Below are 15,251 nucleotides of genomic sequence, written 5' to 3' on the forward strand. Positions count from 1 at the left end.
ACTATAATGCGACGAGGCGAATTTTCTATGATTAATCGACATTTAAGACGGCCACGGATAGATAAGTGCCACACCCTTAATACCGATCAGACAACATTCAATAAATAATGGGGAAAAATAACGTTTAACGACAACTGCGCGTTAGCCTTACCTCGTCGGTGGAAATGACGACGATACGGCTGTCGGGACCGTCTGCGTATTTCGGGATGATGATGATGGTTACACGGAGAGAAAAGAGAGATATTTCCGGATCAATATGATATTTATCGCGTTGTTGATTGAAACCGATATATTACACTCGCAAGAATGAATAGATTGATCGGTATATAATGGAAATGATGCAGCCTGCCTACTCGACGATATCGACTAACGCCCTATATTGGAAACTTACCAAAGGCTCCCGGAGATATTTTAAGACCGACATTGCTCGCTAAAAATAATAAAATCGCTGCTTCCTTAAATATCCTCGACGTATTTAAAGTCGTTAAATGTATATGAGGAACAAGATAAACTAAGATTTATAGATCATTTACAATTTAATCTTTTTGACACCATGGACACTGACGTTTTATACATGTTTATAAGTACATGTACTTTACAAACATTTTCTTTCTGGTTTTTCAACGAAAATTAAAACAATGAACGTATAGAGAAAAAATGTGTGTACATCATGTTCGATTATTGTGTGTGAATGTTTATCGCTCTTGACGTCGGTAGCCAAATGATTTATACATCAAATACATATCCAAGATTAAAGATATAATAAATAACCATTAACAACAAAAATCCACGAGTTTCCAAAAGAGCATGGCAACTATTCATACAAAAACAACGCAATTTTATAATATTGCTGGCAATTTAGGCAGACTTAAGTCGGCTAGCGGTGCTACTAACGACAACAGCGACGTAGTTCGTGAAATCATCTAGACGTATTTTGAAATTTAAAAAAAAGATAACGCAAGTTACGAGCAAGTAATAAATACTTGTAAATTTGGTCGTTATTTGAGTTTGATGGATCCGTATCGTTTTTTTTTTCAAAAAGAATATTTTCTGAAACTGATTTTACTGGATTGAAACTTTCCTTCAATCCTAATCCAGAACCTAAACAAAATCTCCATAAGTGTGGGCATTTGATAACATAATTTTCATAACCGATATTATGATGGTAATAACAATAATAATTAATGATTGATAATAATAATTCATATTATATTCACATGATACAATGTTCAAGAATGTTCTTATCATTTTATGCTTTTTACAACACAATTTCCTTTAAAATATCAAGAATAATTTACAGCATCATATTTTACAAGTGACTTTTTTTTTCGTTTACGTCACAGAAAGGACTAAAAATGTACATGCATTAAATAATATGGCATCCAGATCTACAGATGGCACACCACACTCACCACAACATTATATACACAAACGGTTTGTCATCTTTTTTAAAATACGTTTGATTCACTACAGTTCATATTCATTATTCCAGTTACCGGGTATATACGGATTTTCTTGGAATTCATCCCATCGCTAAAGTATCTACACCATGAAATTGGATAATACAAAACTTTGACAAATTAATTCTAGTAGTTAAGAAAATCGCACGGGTGATATCGTAAACTAACTTGATGACATGATATTTCCATCATCAATTCTCTGTAACAAAATACAAAGATATTCGGGTAAATACACAAAGATTGGGATTTAATGATTCATGAAACAGTACAAAAAGAAATATATTTATACATACTTTTTATACATATCTTATTCAACTCATAGTTTATTCAAAGTAGAACATGGTCTAACAACTTAAAGTGTACTTGTAAATTTTGCAATTCGGATATCGCATTTTCGAAAAAAACAACAATAATCCTAGAGGACTTAGGTATGGATTATTTGATCAAGAAAAAGCAAAACAAACAGACAAAAGAATATAACAAATGTATACAATGAAAATAAGATGAAAAACTTAATCTAATTTTGTTGAGTACAGTAGCACCAACTCCTTACGTGAATGAAAAAATTGCTGATAAAATAAGCAACAAGAAACAACAAATTCTTCAACGGGTGGATGAGTCATGAGCAATATTAAAAGCTTTCATAATTTCTAATTAATTGGGCAAATTGTCAATTGTACATACGTAACTCTCATCGACAATACATTCGCCTGCCCATTCAATAATAAAACTACCACAAATCCGAAGATTGATCTCCTTTTAAGTACACAATAGAGAAAAAATATGATCACACGGATTAGTTCAGTCACTTGTGACAAGTGTAATCAATATTAACAAAAATATGTATTGTATGATACCAATGCATTCCACCACAACTCCATTCAGCAACTGTAAAGTTTGAATGCCTTCGTGAACAAGACAAATTTTTCTAAGTGCTGCACCGAGTAATGCATTTCATGTTATGTATTACATATCCATATCGTAAGAAGATGTCCAGTCAGGAATACAGCTCTCGACTTTTAGACAAATAACTTTCAATTATTCCATGATTTGTAATCATCGTTCCAAGCGCCATGTCCAAAGAGTGTTAGGATTGACGAATCCGTAACGTAAGATCTATCTATAATAGAGCTATAATGTCTCAGTTTAAAGTTAGCACATTTTCAGTTTACACACAACAAGATGCGACTGATGATAAATCTCATGTTAGTCAGTCGGGTTAGCTTTCCTCAGAACTTTTTTTTGAAAGACTGCGCACAAATTAAAAACACGCATGACGCACACAGATAAATTAGTCTTTAATCTCACACACATATATACACACACGAACGCAAACGATCAAGTTTATGTTATTTCCTATGTAGTGCAAACTCGGACTGTGTTCATAGCGTTAAATCATTCTGCTTGTAGTAATAATCACTTCACTGATAATGTGAGCCGCTCGAAAAAAACGGAAAGGCACCAAACTGACTGTTAATCGGTGTCTTCGGCGATGCGCATATATAGTTCAAATCAAAGTCATCAGATTGCGGATGAGTGCGATTTAATGTCGGTTCCGACGCACTGCGATGGATTTTCGGTAACGAACGCAACAAATTCTCAAGTGAAGCCAAAATCTGAAAACCACATGAAGCGAGTATTAGAAAATGCATCAATTGAAAGATTTATATGAGCTTGATCTTGATGCTCAATAGACAAAAAAGCAAAGAAACTCACTTGTTGAAATAATGGCCGTTCATCGCGTAGGAATTTAATACAATCTTGCATCAAACGTTTGAACGCTTTCGGTGAGTCAGATCGACATAGCTGTACATCAGGCCTCAAAAATCCTTTACCAACCATGAATAATATCTGGTGAATAAAACATTGAATCCAAATATCTTTCAGTCTCTCTAGAACGTAACGCAAATCCATGATTGTTCAAAATACTTACCTGGTCTTTGTTGTTTATGTGTGAGTAAGGTAATTGTCCAGTCATAAGTTCATACATTACAATTCCAAAAGCGTAAACATCTGATTGGAATGTGTATGGATTCTCTTCTTTCATACGGATCACTTCGGGAGCCTGAAATTCATACCAATTTTCATCCAGTATCCAATTTGAAACTAATTAAATTGTCTAACTCTGGATGAAATATCTGACAATTGACATATCCGAGTTCATCAACCCTTTCAGTAAGTCTACACTTTTTTTCAATTTTCAAAATATCACCAGCACTTCTGTATATCAACTAGTCAGCAATGGAAGGGTTGACATGGTTCCATTGTAAGATGCCCTAAAGCCCAGAACTTCTTCCAGACAATTGCTTACCATCCATAATATCGATCCAGTAGTTTGCTGAAACTGATGAGACCCACTCCATCGAGTTTTCACAGTTGCCAGTCCAAAATCACCAATCTTCACAGTCAGATCATCATGCAAAAAGATATCTATTAACACAAGTTAAGGTTAAATTCACGAAATAAATAATCACTTGATTATAAAAATAATAAAACAAAGGATACTGTTAGATTTCATGTCTCTGTGTATGATGTTTTTCGCATGAAGATAACTACAAACAGTCAAAGAGAAAGCATTCAATTAATCAATTCAGGCATAATATTGAGATGCTAGCGTGTGGGATATTCTTGAAAAAAGCAAAATAACACGTGCACTTACTCCATGCCCTGCGCTGTCTGTCTTCCTATATCTATTAACTGGATCATTTCAAATTTAGTCTCTTGAACGTGAAGGTGTTTGTATAAACTGGAACCTTCGCACCACTGAGTAACGATTGCCAGTGCTGGCTGCGATGTCCAGCCCATAAATAATAGAATATTTACATGTCGTGTTTTTCTGAAAAGATATGAAGGCGATGCATCATATACTGATAATACTTTCGCTGTTCTGCTGAACGTTTAGTCAAAGGTTATTCATAAAAGGTTCCTGCACTAAATAACCTTCCAAATTCCATTACTTTCCATGTCCTTTCTTCTAATCCCAATTATTCTTGCTATTTCCTGATATTAACTCTCAAATACCATGACTTCCCACAATTCTAAGGAATTCTAGACAATTCGAACTCTTCATTGACTTGAGCACTCAAAGGCTGAAATTCCCTGACCTTCTAACACCTCAGAAAACGCTTTTTAAATTACGTGGCTTCCCGGGTTTTCACTGATTGCAGGAACCACGTTATAGGAAATTTACCGTAAAACTGCTACTTCATTCTTAAACGCCTGCATCTGCGCTTCAGTCGGTTCAACTACATTCAATCGTTTCACAGCAACTTGACCATGCCAGTGACCTCTGTATACAGTTCCAAACGATCCTGATCCTATTCGGTGGCCGATCTGGATTTCAGTTGTCGGTATTTCCCAATCTTCATTCGAATCTCGACGTGGAAGCTGTGGAAAACAAATCGAAGAAATTGCATCCGAAGTTATCCAGTCCAATATCTCCGTAAATTCAGAATAATCATCGAATCGTACCTTTTTCCTGTGTTCGGATTCTGCAGATCTAGACCTAGTCCGTATTGTAGGCTGAGCTAACTTTGTAGGACTAGCACCACTTCCTGTGATTAATGACGTCGCTATATTTTGACCTGGAAAACAGAAAAGATATGTTAGCTCATTGTTAAAATCTTAAGAGAATTTACTACCGCAATGAACACGTAAAGATTTGAAAAATCAAAACCACAGGACCCAGTTCCACAACTGCAGTCAATGTTGAATGCAATGTCATTGAAAATAGAGTTAAGATGACACACAATATAGGAACCGAATCCTGAATTTCAATGGACTATGGAATATAATAAGTCAGGCTATAAACACTTTAAAAGAGTGGATATTTTCACGCATTGCCATCAATTTACTGTTATTTCATGCTGAAACTAACGGAGATAAAGCGTTTAGTGGAATTTGAATATCAAACAGATGGAAATCATACATCATTACAAATAACCATGTACAAGTAGTAAGAAGACATGCTGTTGTGTGCCTGTGCATATTAGATTTGTCGAGGGGTATTAGCAGAAAGCATCATAAATAAAACAGTGGTACCATAGCCCTTCTTCAGGGATATATTTCTTCTTTCATTTGAGTACACTACAGTATTCATTCGACTTTAATGTTTATGAGATTATTACATTTTTTCGCTGTGCGACAAGTTGACGGATCCAGTGAAATATAACCACAGATTGATCATCATATACTAAAGCCCATTCTATATAGCGGTAGATAGCGGCCGAGGGTTTGTTTGAAAGCATTAAAAATCATGGTCTACATTTACTAGCAGGGGAAGAGTGTAAGATAGAGAAAGACACAAAGGTATAATAGCTGTTAATCAAATTGTTAGCTGCAGAAATACTAATAATAATCATACAAATAATATCTAAATAATGATAACAGTCAGAATAATAATGATAGATTTAGTAATTGATACTAGTAATAGTAGTAATAGTAGTAGTAAGTAGTAGTAGTAGTAGTAGTTGTAGTAGTAGTAGTAGTAGTTAGCGATTCGCTCATTGAAGCTACCTTTATGAATAGTGGCATAATAGTGTTTTTGAGTCAGTTTAGGGCTTTCACAGCGCTTTATATCGGCTGTAGTCCGGTGGTTGAACATCAGGTCTGTAATTCAATAACAAACAACAACGACAGTCAGACAGAGATGAAAGTGCGATCACAAATAAATGCACACCAGTTAACAGCAGTAGGGAAACATCCGGATACAACGACCATAACTTACTAAGTACTAAGGATGGGAGCAAACATTTAAAATGTTAATCCCGATAGTGATGACCAAGGGTAAAACCAAAAATTTTACTCATAATATCATTACATGTAATGACACACAAACTAAGTCCTTGGTCAGCGTTTTGAATTATAACTACAATTTTCAGAAGCCAGGAGCCAGTAATGAATAAACATTGTTCAGTAAAATGGAGCAAAGTATCTTGTGAGCTCCTTCGTCAGATGAATCTTATACATACACGCATGTGCATATATGCATTTATGTACAATATGAAATCAAAAGATTCTGACCTTCGGAGAAGAACGCCAATGTGGTAAACCGTAAATAACAAACACCACTTTTACCGATGCCATATAGGAGAAAACTAGTAGACATAATACACATAGAACTCACCTGCACTACTGGCACTGGTCGACGGGAACTTCCGTGTGACTTCCTGTAAAATAAAATTTCACAAGGGTAGCTGGCATTTATAGTCTAACTGTATGAAAACATCTAATATAAATTTCAAATTATGATTATGTTAATGTTATCGAAACTCATGCACATAACTGATTGAGATCAGGTAAATATATTCAAAATATATATAAGTATTGATAATACAAGTAAAATATATACGTATAAAAAGTACTGATGATGATTGGTAAAATTAGGTACTTACCCAGGGAAAGAGAGAAAATTATAGCAAAACCTTAAGATAAGACGTGCTAAGAATAAAATGTGTCAAGAATAAAATGAGAAAGTACCCGTGAAAAAGCTGAATAAGGAATGTAGTAATGAAGATGACAATGAAAGAATACGGTCATTCAAAACCGAAGACAATTCCATTGTGAATTGAGTAGAGGATCACGTCCATCAGGAAGGCAGAGTGCTACCATCACATTCTGAACTAGCGGAGACAGGTGATCGGTTAACGTGTTTTGAGGAATGATGTTGAACGAAATGCAGGGAATAGATAGAAACCAGCAGAAGTAAACTGCGGATACATGTAAGAGAACCGTACATGTAACGAAACACTCAGCCAGGTACTGTACATGTACATCACACAAACTTCACTACTATAATTCACACAGTCACAGCGAATCTGAACTTACAAAATATGATAAGTCGCAATCATTATCACAAACGTAACAATACCTAACCATTGCGTATGTACCTGTATGGCGAGTCTTTTTCTGATTTCCTTAAGGTTATAAATGGATAAATGGCATCGAGAAAATATGATGAAAATCCATCACCTCGTTCTATATGTTGAAATGAATGATGTGATAAACACCGAAACCGGGGCCTTGACCTTCAAGATATGCAACCGAAATACTGAATACCAGTAATTGATAACAAGTCATGATTGAAGCTATTGTCTAACCTTGCCCTGGTCAAGGTAGATCGTCAAACCGGGAGCCTGCGGAAGAGACACAGGCGGTGTCACTGGTGCCACAAAGGGATGATGACGATCCTGAAATGATGTCTCGTAAAAATAACTTTGAAAAGGGGGAAAATCCTGTCAAACTGTCAATAGCAGATACAACAAATCAGTTAATTCCGTAGACATGTTGAATGTTGAAAATCCGTAATGTCCATTCACTTAGAAACATATGAACAACATTTAAGTTCACTTGGTGAAAATCAAACATGTTTTCTATATCAATTGATTACATAAATAGAAAAAAATATATGCTGAACCCATTCCCAATAAGCAAAACAGACAACGATCAAGGCGGGTACTGGAATATAAGAATATCAATGAGAAAAATACTTCCCAAAATAGCGACTACCGTATTTATACTGAAATTCCTTATCAAATATCCAGAGAGGGTAAAATCAATAGCATAAAAGAAATTGTTCTTCCAGAGTTGGTTACACGTTTAGGATGAAGAAATAATCAAGAGGCGACAGCACAGTAACAACTAGGTCACCACATGTTCTAGAATTAGACATGAGAATTTTCGAAAACAGACTTCGACGTGACCAAAAGCAGGTAAAGTATACCTAATCCTGTTTCCGATTTAAGAAAAAAATTCCCCACGAACCAAAGGAAACTCAAAAATAACGCTATAATCTATGATGGAAAGAAAACCACAGGAGCCTCTATCCCTGACATAAACACTGGCGTAGAAAATGGCAACTACCGGAATGTAGTATTTAAAAGTAGCCGGCGAATATGTGAGGGATACACCGTGACAAGGATATACACAAGACCGGCCCTACATTACCTCCTGTTGTTCATAGGACTCGGTGAATGATGAAGAGTCATGGTTAGGAAGCAAATTTCGCACATTGGGTGCAGAGGTCGATCGCTCGGGTTTGCGCCCGGCATCGGGATCGAGACTACTGTAAAATAACACATACGTAAAAAAACTACCATTCAAAGCGCAGTTACACACACGAAGGTGGCGGCGCATTTCTCCACTCAGATATAGATAATAGAGATAATGACACGTGCTGCAATAGGAAAACATATAAATAATAATGATAAATATAAAACAACGTAACATAGTTGTCGCCCTTGCTTTGACGCAGATGATTAGCACATGAGAAAGGCAACTTGCGGTGTGAGTTGGTTTTGTACGCTTCTTATCTATGATTTAGAAAATTCAAAACATTCTCTCAGTAAATGATGCGCATTATTATCATTAGATTTAATTGATTTGAATACGAAATGAAGGGCTACTCAAAATGCAGGCTGCTTTTTTACATGTGACAGACGTATGCGCGCGTGCAGGGCGAACAGTATATAATGACATACCTCCACCATACTACCATCGCCTGCATTGACTAGATTCAGGCAAACATTAGGAGCTGAAGTGGATCGCTCTCTATGGGCAAGAGGAGGCGCACGTGATCGTGAAACCGTTTGAGGCCTATTGTAGAACATCGATAGGGTATTAGGATGACCACTGCCCGCTGCTAACCAGCTATATTAAAGTAAAAGAAACGATAGAAGAAAAATGAAAAACAAGTAAAAACATACACCACCGACACGGGTCGTAATTCGAACAAAAAAGTTTTGAGCGGAGACGGTAAAATGTAATCATAAAATCAACTGTTCAGCCACCTTGGATTACTGTGCGTATCGGAAATGCCGACTTATTTCTCGCAATTTCTAGCAGAGAAGAAAAACAAACGACTACACAATTCAACTGCAATGAAAACATTATTATATTCAGCATAAACTATCATAGATGTCCGTCGCGTGAATGAAGCAATCTTCGAATAATTATTGAATCGAAAGATATTGACATTTCAGTCCCAAATATTTCTAAAACTTTCAAAAATCTTCACTCTAAAGCAGAAAATCATCGATGATAGTGTAAATAAAGATTACAAAGCAGTCGTCATCGTGATTTATACCAAAAAACCTCTAAAATCGAAATATGTCTTTGCCAATTTCAGAAAATGTCCTCCAAAAAACATCATAATAATGACTACGGCAAGATTCATAACCATATTCACAATCAATATAACAACTGCTCTGTTTCAGTGGAAATTAGTCAGCATTACCAAACACACACGTAATTCATATAAAATACAACCTAAAAATAATCCTATATATAAATATATATATATATACATATATAAATTACATATATACATATATATATATATATATATAAATATAAATAATACAAGAGCGTTTGACGAATACACAAGGTTTGGACAGATTTCGGGGGGATAACTTTGAATGTTAAAACGCATAACATTACCAGGTGTTGACACATATTTCATCCTCTCTGCTACTTATAGTGCTATCGCTTTCTCTGGAGATTTTGAAGTAAAAGTCACCTCTGTTTGATATAGAGAAAAAAGAAAGGCAGCGTGAAGATGTTTTATCACAGAAAGTTTAAGACGGGAAGATGAAGGATTGAAATGAGATTTTTAATGATGTACCGGTATCCAATATGTATCTTGCACATTTTCTAAGTATGTTATTAGCCTCTCTAAATAGTCTTTCAAGGTGCTATTTAGCTTTTTAGAAATGTTGGAAAAAGGTCTTAAGTTAGGAGAAGCAAATATTGTGTAGTTTCCCCCAAAGATTTACAGTGAAATTTTTTCCAGTACTTGTGGCAAGAATAGTTTGAAATGATATCAAAAAGCATTCTGAAATTCAGGAGATGACAAGTTGTACAATTTCTATGTGGTTTTTCATATTCCTTTTACTGTTTGATTAAAATTTTGAATGTAATTGCAGTGAAAATTTATTGGTTTTATTAGGTTTTTGTTCTAAATCAAGGATGAAGAAATAAAACATTATACAATCAGGTCAAAACATACTTTGCGCACAGTTAGCATATTATATTCACAAGTTTTTACGATTGCCTTCCATCATGTCACGAAGATCAACATCGTGACCTTTCACTTTCCTTGATTACTAACAGATTCTATTCGTACAACATGTTACATGTTACGAGACTAGGGTCAAATTGCATTTGATAAAATAAAGGTGACTGAAACCATTTATGTAAATATACATGTAGTATGTATCCAGACATGCTTCAAATTGACATGGATGGACATATTGATGATACAACTTATACAAATGATCAGGCCAGCACCAATCACAGGGTACCATTGATCAAACATATGCACAGGGACGGATATAGGGCCTGATTCAAGAAGGGGTGCACCCCAAAATAGGGCATAAAAACCCATTGGAAAACATTATCTGGATCCACCCCTATTGCAGGCAGCCTAATAGGTGCATATCAGATTGGTACTGGCCTGAGTATGAAAACAGGGTGTTACACAACAGCTGAGTTCATCAGGTTTGGATTCTGATGGCAAAAATAAGAGATTATCTATAAAAGGAATAGAACATTGCGCATTATTTCAAGAGCTGAAAATAATTTCAAAGGTTAAAAGCATATATATCCTTAGGAATAACTTCAAACAATTTTCATGGAGCAAATTCGAAACTATTGTCACTTCATAGTGGTTTTTGGATGTTCAACATTTTCAAAGTTATTTCCAAGGATGACATTTTGTACTAAATAAGAAATGAAGAGGACAGATTTTGTCTACCTAGGGCTAACAGCAGTAACCACAGATTTGGTTCGCTAGCTACAGAATTTCCACATACACAGCCCAAAAGGAAATCAATCCAATTTCTACAAGGACTGAATGAAATCAACTTGAACAAATGGTATCGAAAACTATCTTTGCATTGAATTATACATGAAATGTACTGTGTGTATGGTTTTTGTCGAAACAAAAGAAAAATTATATAAATGATAATAAAAACAATCATGGATTGATGTCTGGAATAGAAATGGACGTAATCAGGCTGAAACAGAAAAGATATTCCACATCATGCTGGATATCCAACAAAAAACTGAGATCAAACTAAAAATATTTTCATCGCAATCTTCTTTCGATAAAAAGAAATATATATTACCCTGAAAAAGATATAACAGCAGTATATCGAACTTTCGAATCAGATGGAATATTTTTTGATTAAATGAACTTAGCTAAGACGTTAAATATACCTCTTAGTCTTAAGAATAAGATTTTAAGCTGCATCTGGCACGAGATCTTTTTCTTTAAAAGGAAACTTAATACAATTAATGCACATATTATGGTCCTAACGAGGAACATTTGAATGCAAATTGCAGCATAACCACGCACACACACACACGCACACACATAGTAAAGGATCAGGATGGCCCTTTTGAAACTAGAATGTAGCAATAACATGTAGACTTATTTTCTAAATATCAGTTGTAAGTTTGGGGATCAAACTTCAATCATGGAGGTTAAAACTAGTCGCGTATATCCAAATCTGAGTAAAAATAAGTTGAACATGAGCTGTTAATATTCAGCGGCTATACACTCTAGTTTCTAAAATGATAAATCATCACATCACTCACATTTGCCATTTTGAGCTGTGTGAAAATTAGAAAACAAATACTGAGAATTCAAATTGCGCATCGAACAAATGCGTAAAACCCTCAAAAACTCTAACTAGCCACTTATAATAAAAATAGAATCTTTTTGGAAACCAAAATATGCTGCATTAAGATCGGGCCTCGTGTTTTATTGCTACCAATTTCTAAGAATACTCATACAAAGAGAAAAACTTTGAATCAATTCAGGTATTTCGATGTAAATGAATACCCGCAATCATTGACATTAATCAAATAGACATGCAATATATGAGACAAAAAGATGATAGAAATCAAAGCGAAAATTTAAGAAAGCATCGACCATCACTGAAACCACAGCAGTCTAAACAAGTATATCATTCTTCCCCTCAGTTCATTTCAAAATTTTGTCTTAAGTTGAGGAAACGCCATTGATTAAAACATGCTCATTGCTTGATTCTGAGTTATAGATACAAGCGGAAAAGAAAGTATAAGAGAGGTGAATAGAATACGTACTGTTTAGCCGTTTCCCGAACATCGTGGTCGTAATACAACATGTCATCATCTTCTGCGGATTGCTGACACAATGTTGGCACGTCATCGGTACAACGTTGATGAAATCGGTAGCCACAAGTCTGACACCGAAATCCTTGGAACAATAGTTTCCTACAACTGTCACAGAATGCAAGAGTAAAGAATGTCTTCCGCACCTGAAATCGAAAGTAGAAAATAAGAAATAAACAAGCTACGCCTAATCAACGGTTAGACTGTCAAACCTCAAAATCAATGTCTTGCTGCCTGAATAGTTTCAATACAACATTTACCTATCGAGCATAACTTACAAAATTATGAGATATACTCGTAGGGGGTGGTAGGTTGCCCTTTAATTCCACCATCAATTCTTCACCGGCAAGCGCAGACGTGTCAATGTCCCAAGGTATAATTGTTCTACAATGAAATATATACAGACATGAACGGAAATGATTTCCCTTATTCCGTATTTCATTTCGTTGAGCGTACCTCGTAGAACTGCGGATCACGATACACATTTCAATCGATAACTCTCGAATTCTCAAAGGTTTTTGTAACGCATCGGCTAAAGTAGTGCCAGGCTTCACAGGTACCTGCATTTTAAAAGATGACAACGTTTCAAAAGCAATCGCAGATAAAAACCGTACAAGTTGAATACGCTATTTTGCGTCAACACATATAGGCCTACCGTTGTTTTCTGTTGATTTGGTAGGAATGCTTTTATAGTAGCTTTCATCGGCGAGCGGTGCTGCATTTGAGGACTGTTCATTACGTTATCTCTCATAACCATATTTGTCAGATTACTTGAACTGTTATTCTCAGTTAACACACCACCACCTGTATCGGGATTGTCTTTTCCGTACACGGCTTCAGAATTACGTAGATCTATATGTCCAGTTGCTCTGTAATTGTCCTCACTGTAATCGTAGTCATCCGAGTCAGAACTCATAGAATCAACATTGATTAGATCTAAAAGTTTTTGTTCTTTCTCTTGTAACTCGTGAATTTTGTTTGTAAGTCCTTCATATTCCTGGAATACAGAAATAGATTTCGATGAATTATGAAATGTCGCGTTGTCAGAGCTATCACAAGGTATAAAGAAACGACACCCTTATTAAGATAATATTTCAAGATGTAGTGAAGGCTCCCAAAAAACATGAAACAAAGCAAAATGATGATATACACGTAAGTATAAATCATTCAGTCAAATTAAGGATCATTCACCCATAATCTCACAAGCCTTCTTGCCCTTAAGGTGAATGTGGAAGAATACACTTACAAGCGTAAGAAAGTTGTATAAAATTTACAAAATTACCTATAACCAAAATTGAACGAGCCTCATCCCCTTAGAACTACACGTAGGCTAGGTGAATAGTCTGATTCAGACAGGTATTAAGTAATCATTTATACTTACTGAACAGAAACAAACACAATTTTACTGTCGTGTTATTACTAACAACACAAAAAAGATTTTTAACAGTAAAAAATCGAAAATCCTAGCATCAAATTGAATCACAAAAGCCCATTTCAACGTATTCTATCAAGCGTCGTAAAGAAGATGATTCTATCAAAAAACATAAATCTTTGTAACTGTTCGATGTATTGAGGATTCTAAATGAATTCAAATCAATACAAACCTGTATGTACATAGACGGAGGATGCTGATGGTTGCCAAATCTAGCGATGAGTGCTTCAAGATTTTCTTTCGTCAATTTGATTACATTTCGTAAATTTTTCAACTGAAAATAAGAAATTTTATTTAGATTAGATTATGAAATTGTTATATTGACAGTTTGAGAAAATTGAGTTTTACATCAAATTCAAAACGCATAGGCCCTAGGTCTTAAAATTTTAACTTTTAAGGCTTCCTTTTGAGACGGACTATCACCCTGAATTAGAAATCTTCATTCTTTTTACGATGTATATCTAAACATAATACGATGGAAAGTAGCAAATGTCAGATGGCAATGTCAAACTGTCTGTCAACTCAGTGGATTGCTCCCAAAAAAGAGGATTCTTGCAAAATGAGCTGCAGTTAATTACAAAATGCACTATCTTGTCACTATCAATGAGCCTGCAAATGAATTCGAGTAGTTGCTCTAATACCTCGTCTTCGATTGCACCGTTGTCACACGTATCTGGGCCGTTTTCCTGAGCACCTATAGTGAATTTTGGAATACCGTTCATCGTCACTTGAGCCGCCATATTCAGTTCCTATGTAATACAGTTCAATGGTTTATTCTAGATAAAAGTGGGATCTAGGACTCGGACAATACGCGCACTGAATGGGAACCGGACCATCGCTGTGCAGCGGCACCGCCGTCGAAGATTTGTACTACGGCATTGGTCAGTCAAAGCATACAGGCTACAGAGCATATTTTGATTTCCACCTGCAAGGGTGACTGTCTTTATGGAAAATAAAACCTGTTTGTCATCCATGCTGCCGGCAGTCTAATCGAGGTTCGAGGAACAAGCCCGAAGCGGACAAGATAGTCCGAGTCGCGCCCGGCGTATCATTAAAGAACATTCGTCATCCCTATAGCGTAGGGATGACGAGAATTTTCTTTAATCATTCAACCTGTTTCCTTAGCCGGACTAATGTTTGGATGGCGTGGAGTGATTGTTACCGTTGTGTCGTCTTAGCACAATGCATTATAGTCTTCTGGCCTA

At 35.7% G+C, this 15,251-nt stretch overlaps 1 protein-coding gene across 1 annotated transcript; it reads right to left on the reverse strand.

Moving 5' to 3' along the window:
• Nucleotides 1-556: 556 nt before the first annotated feature.
• On the reverse strand, nucleotides 557-14,806 carry LOC141901177 (serine/threonine-protein kinase A-Raf-like). Its single transcript, XM_074788284.1, has 17 exons — nucleotides 14,688-14,806; nucleotides 14,219-14,320; nucleotides 13,270-13,611; nucleotides 13,071-13,174; nucleotides 12,893-12,998; nucleotides 12,567-12,760; nucleotides 8,939-9,107; nucleotides 6,586-6,628; nucleotides 5,976-6,068; nucleotides 4,932-5,044; nucleotides 4,651-4,847; nucleotides 4,120-4,296; nucleotides 3,966-4,012; nucleotides 3,772-3,890; nucleotides 3,394-3,525; nucleotides 3,177-3,311; nucleotides 557-3,076 (listed from the first exon to the last, which is right to left on the reverse strand). The coding sequence occupies exons 1-17, from the start codon at nucleotides 14,784-14,786 to the stop codon at nucleotides 2,882-2,884; spliced, it is 2,367 nt and encodes a 788-aa protein (XP_074644385.1). The 5' UTR covers nucleotides 14,787-14,806; the 3' UTR covers nucleotides 557-2,881.
• Nucleotides 14,807-15,251: the final 445 nt, after the last annotated feature.

The sequence above is a fragment of the Tubulanus polymorphus genome, chromosome 3 (assembly GCF_964204645.1).
Source record: "Tubulanus polymorphus chromosome 3, tnTubPoly1.2, whole genome shotgun sequence".
NCBI classification, from domain to species: domain Eukaryota; kingdom Metazoa; phylum Nemertea; class Palaeonemertea; order Tubulaniformes; family Tubulanidae; genus Tubulanus; species Tubulanus polymorphus.

Excerpts from the sequence above, each read along its gene's own strand:
- LOC141901177 (XM_074788284.1), bottom strand. The coding sequence starts at position 14,786 with ATGGCGGCTCAAGTGACGATGAACGGTATTCCAAAATTCACTATAGGT. Across the intron at positions 4,013-4,119 it reads CAGACAGCGCAGGGCATGGA|TTATCTTCATGCGAAAAACA; the intron begins GTAAGTGCACGT and ends GACTGTTTGTAG. Across the intron at positions 3,891-3,965 it reads CAGAGACATGAAATCTAACA|ATATCTTTTTGCATGATGAT; the intron begins GTATCCTTTGTT and ends TTGTGTTAATAG.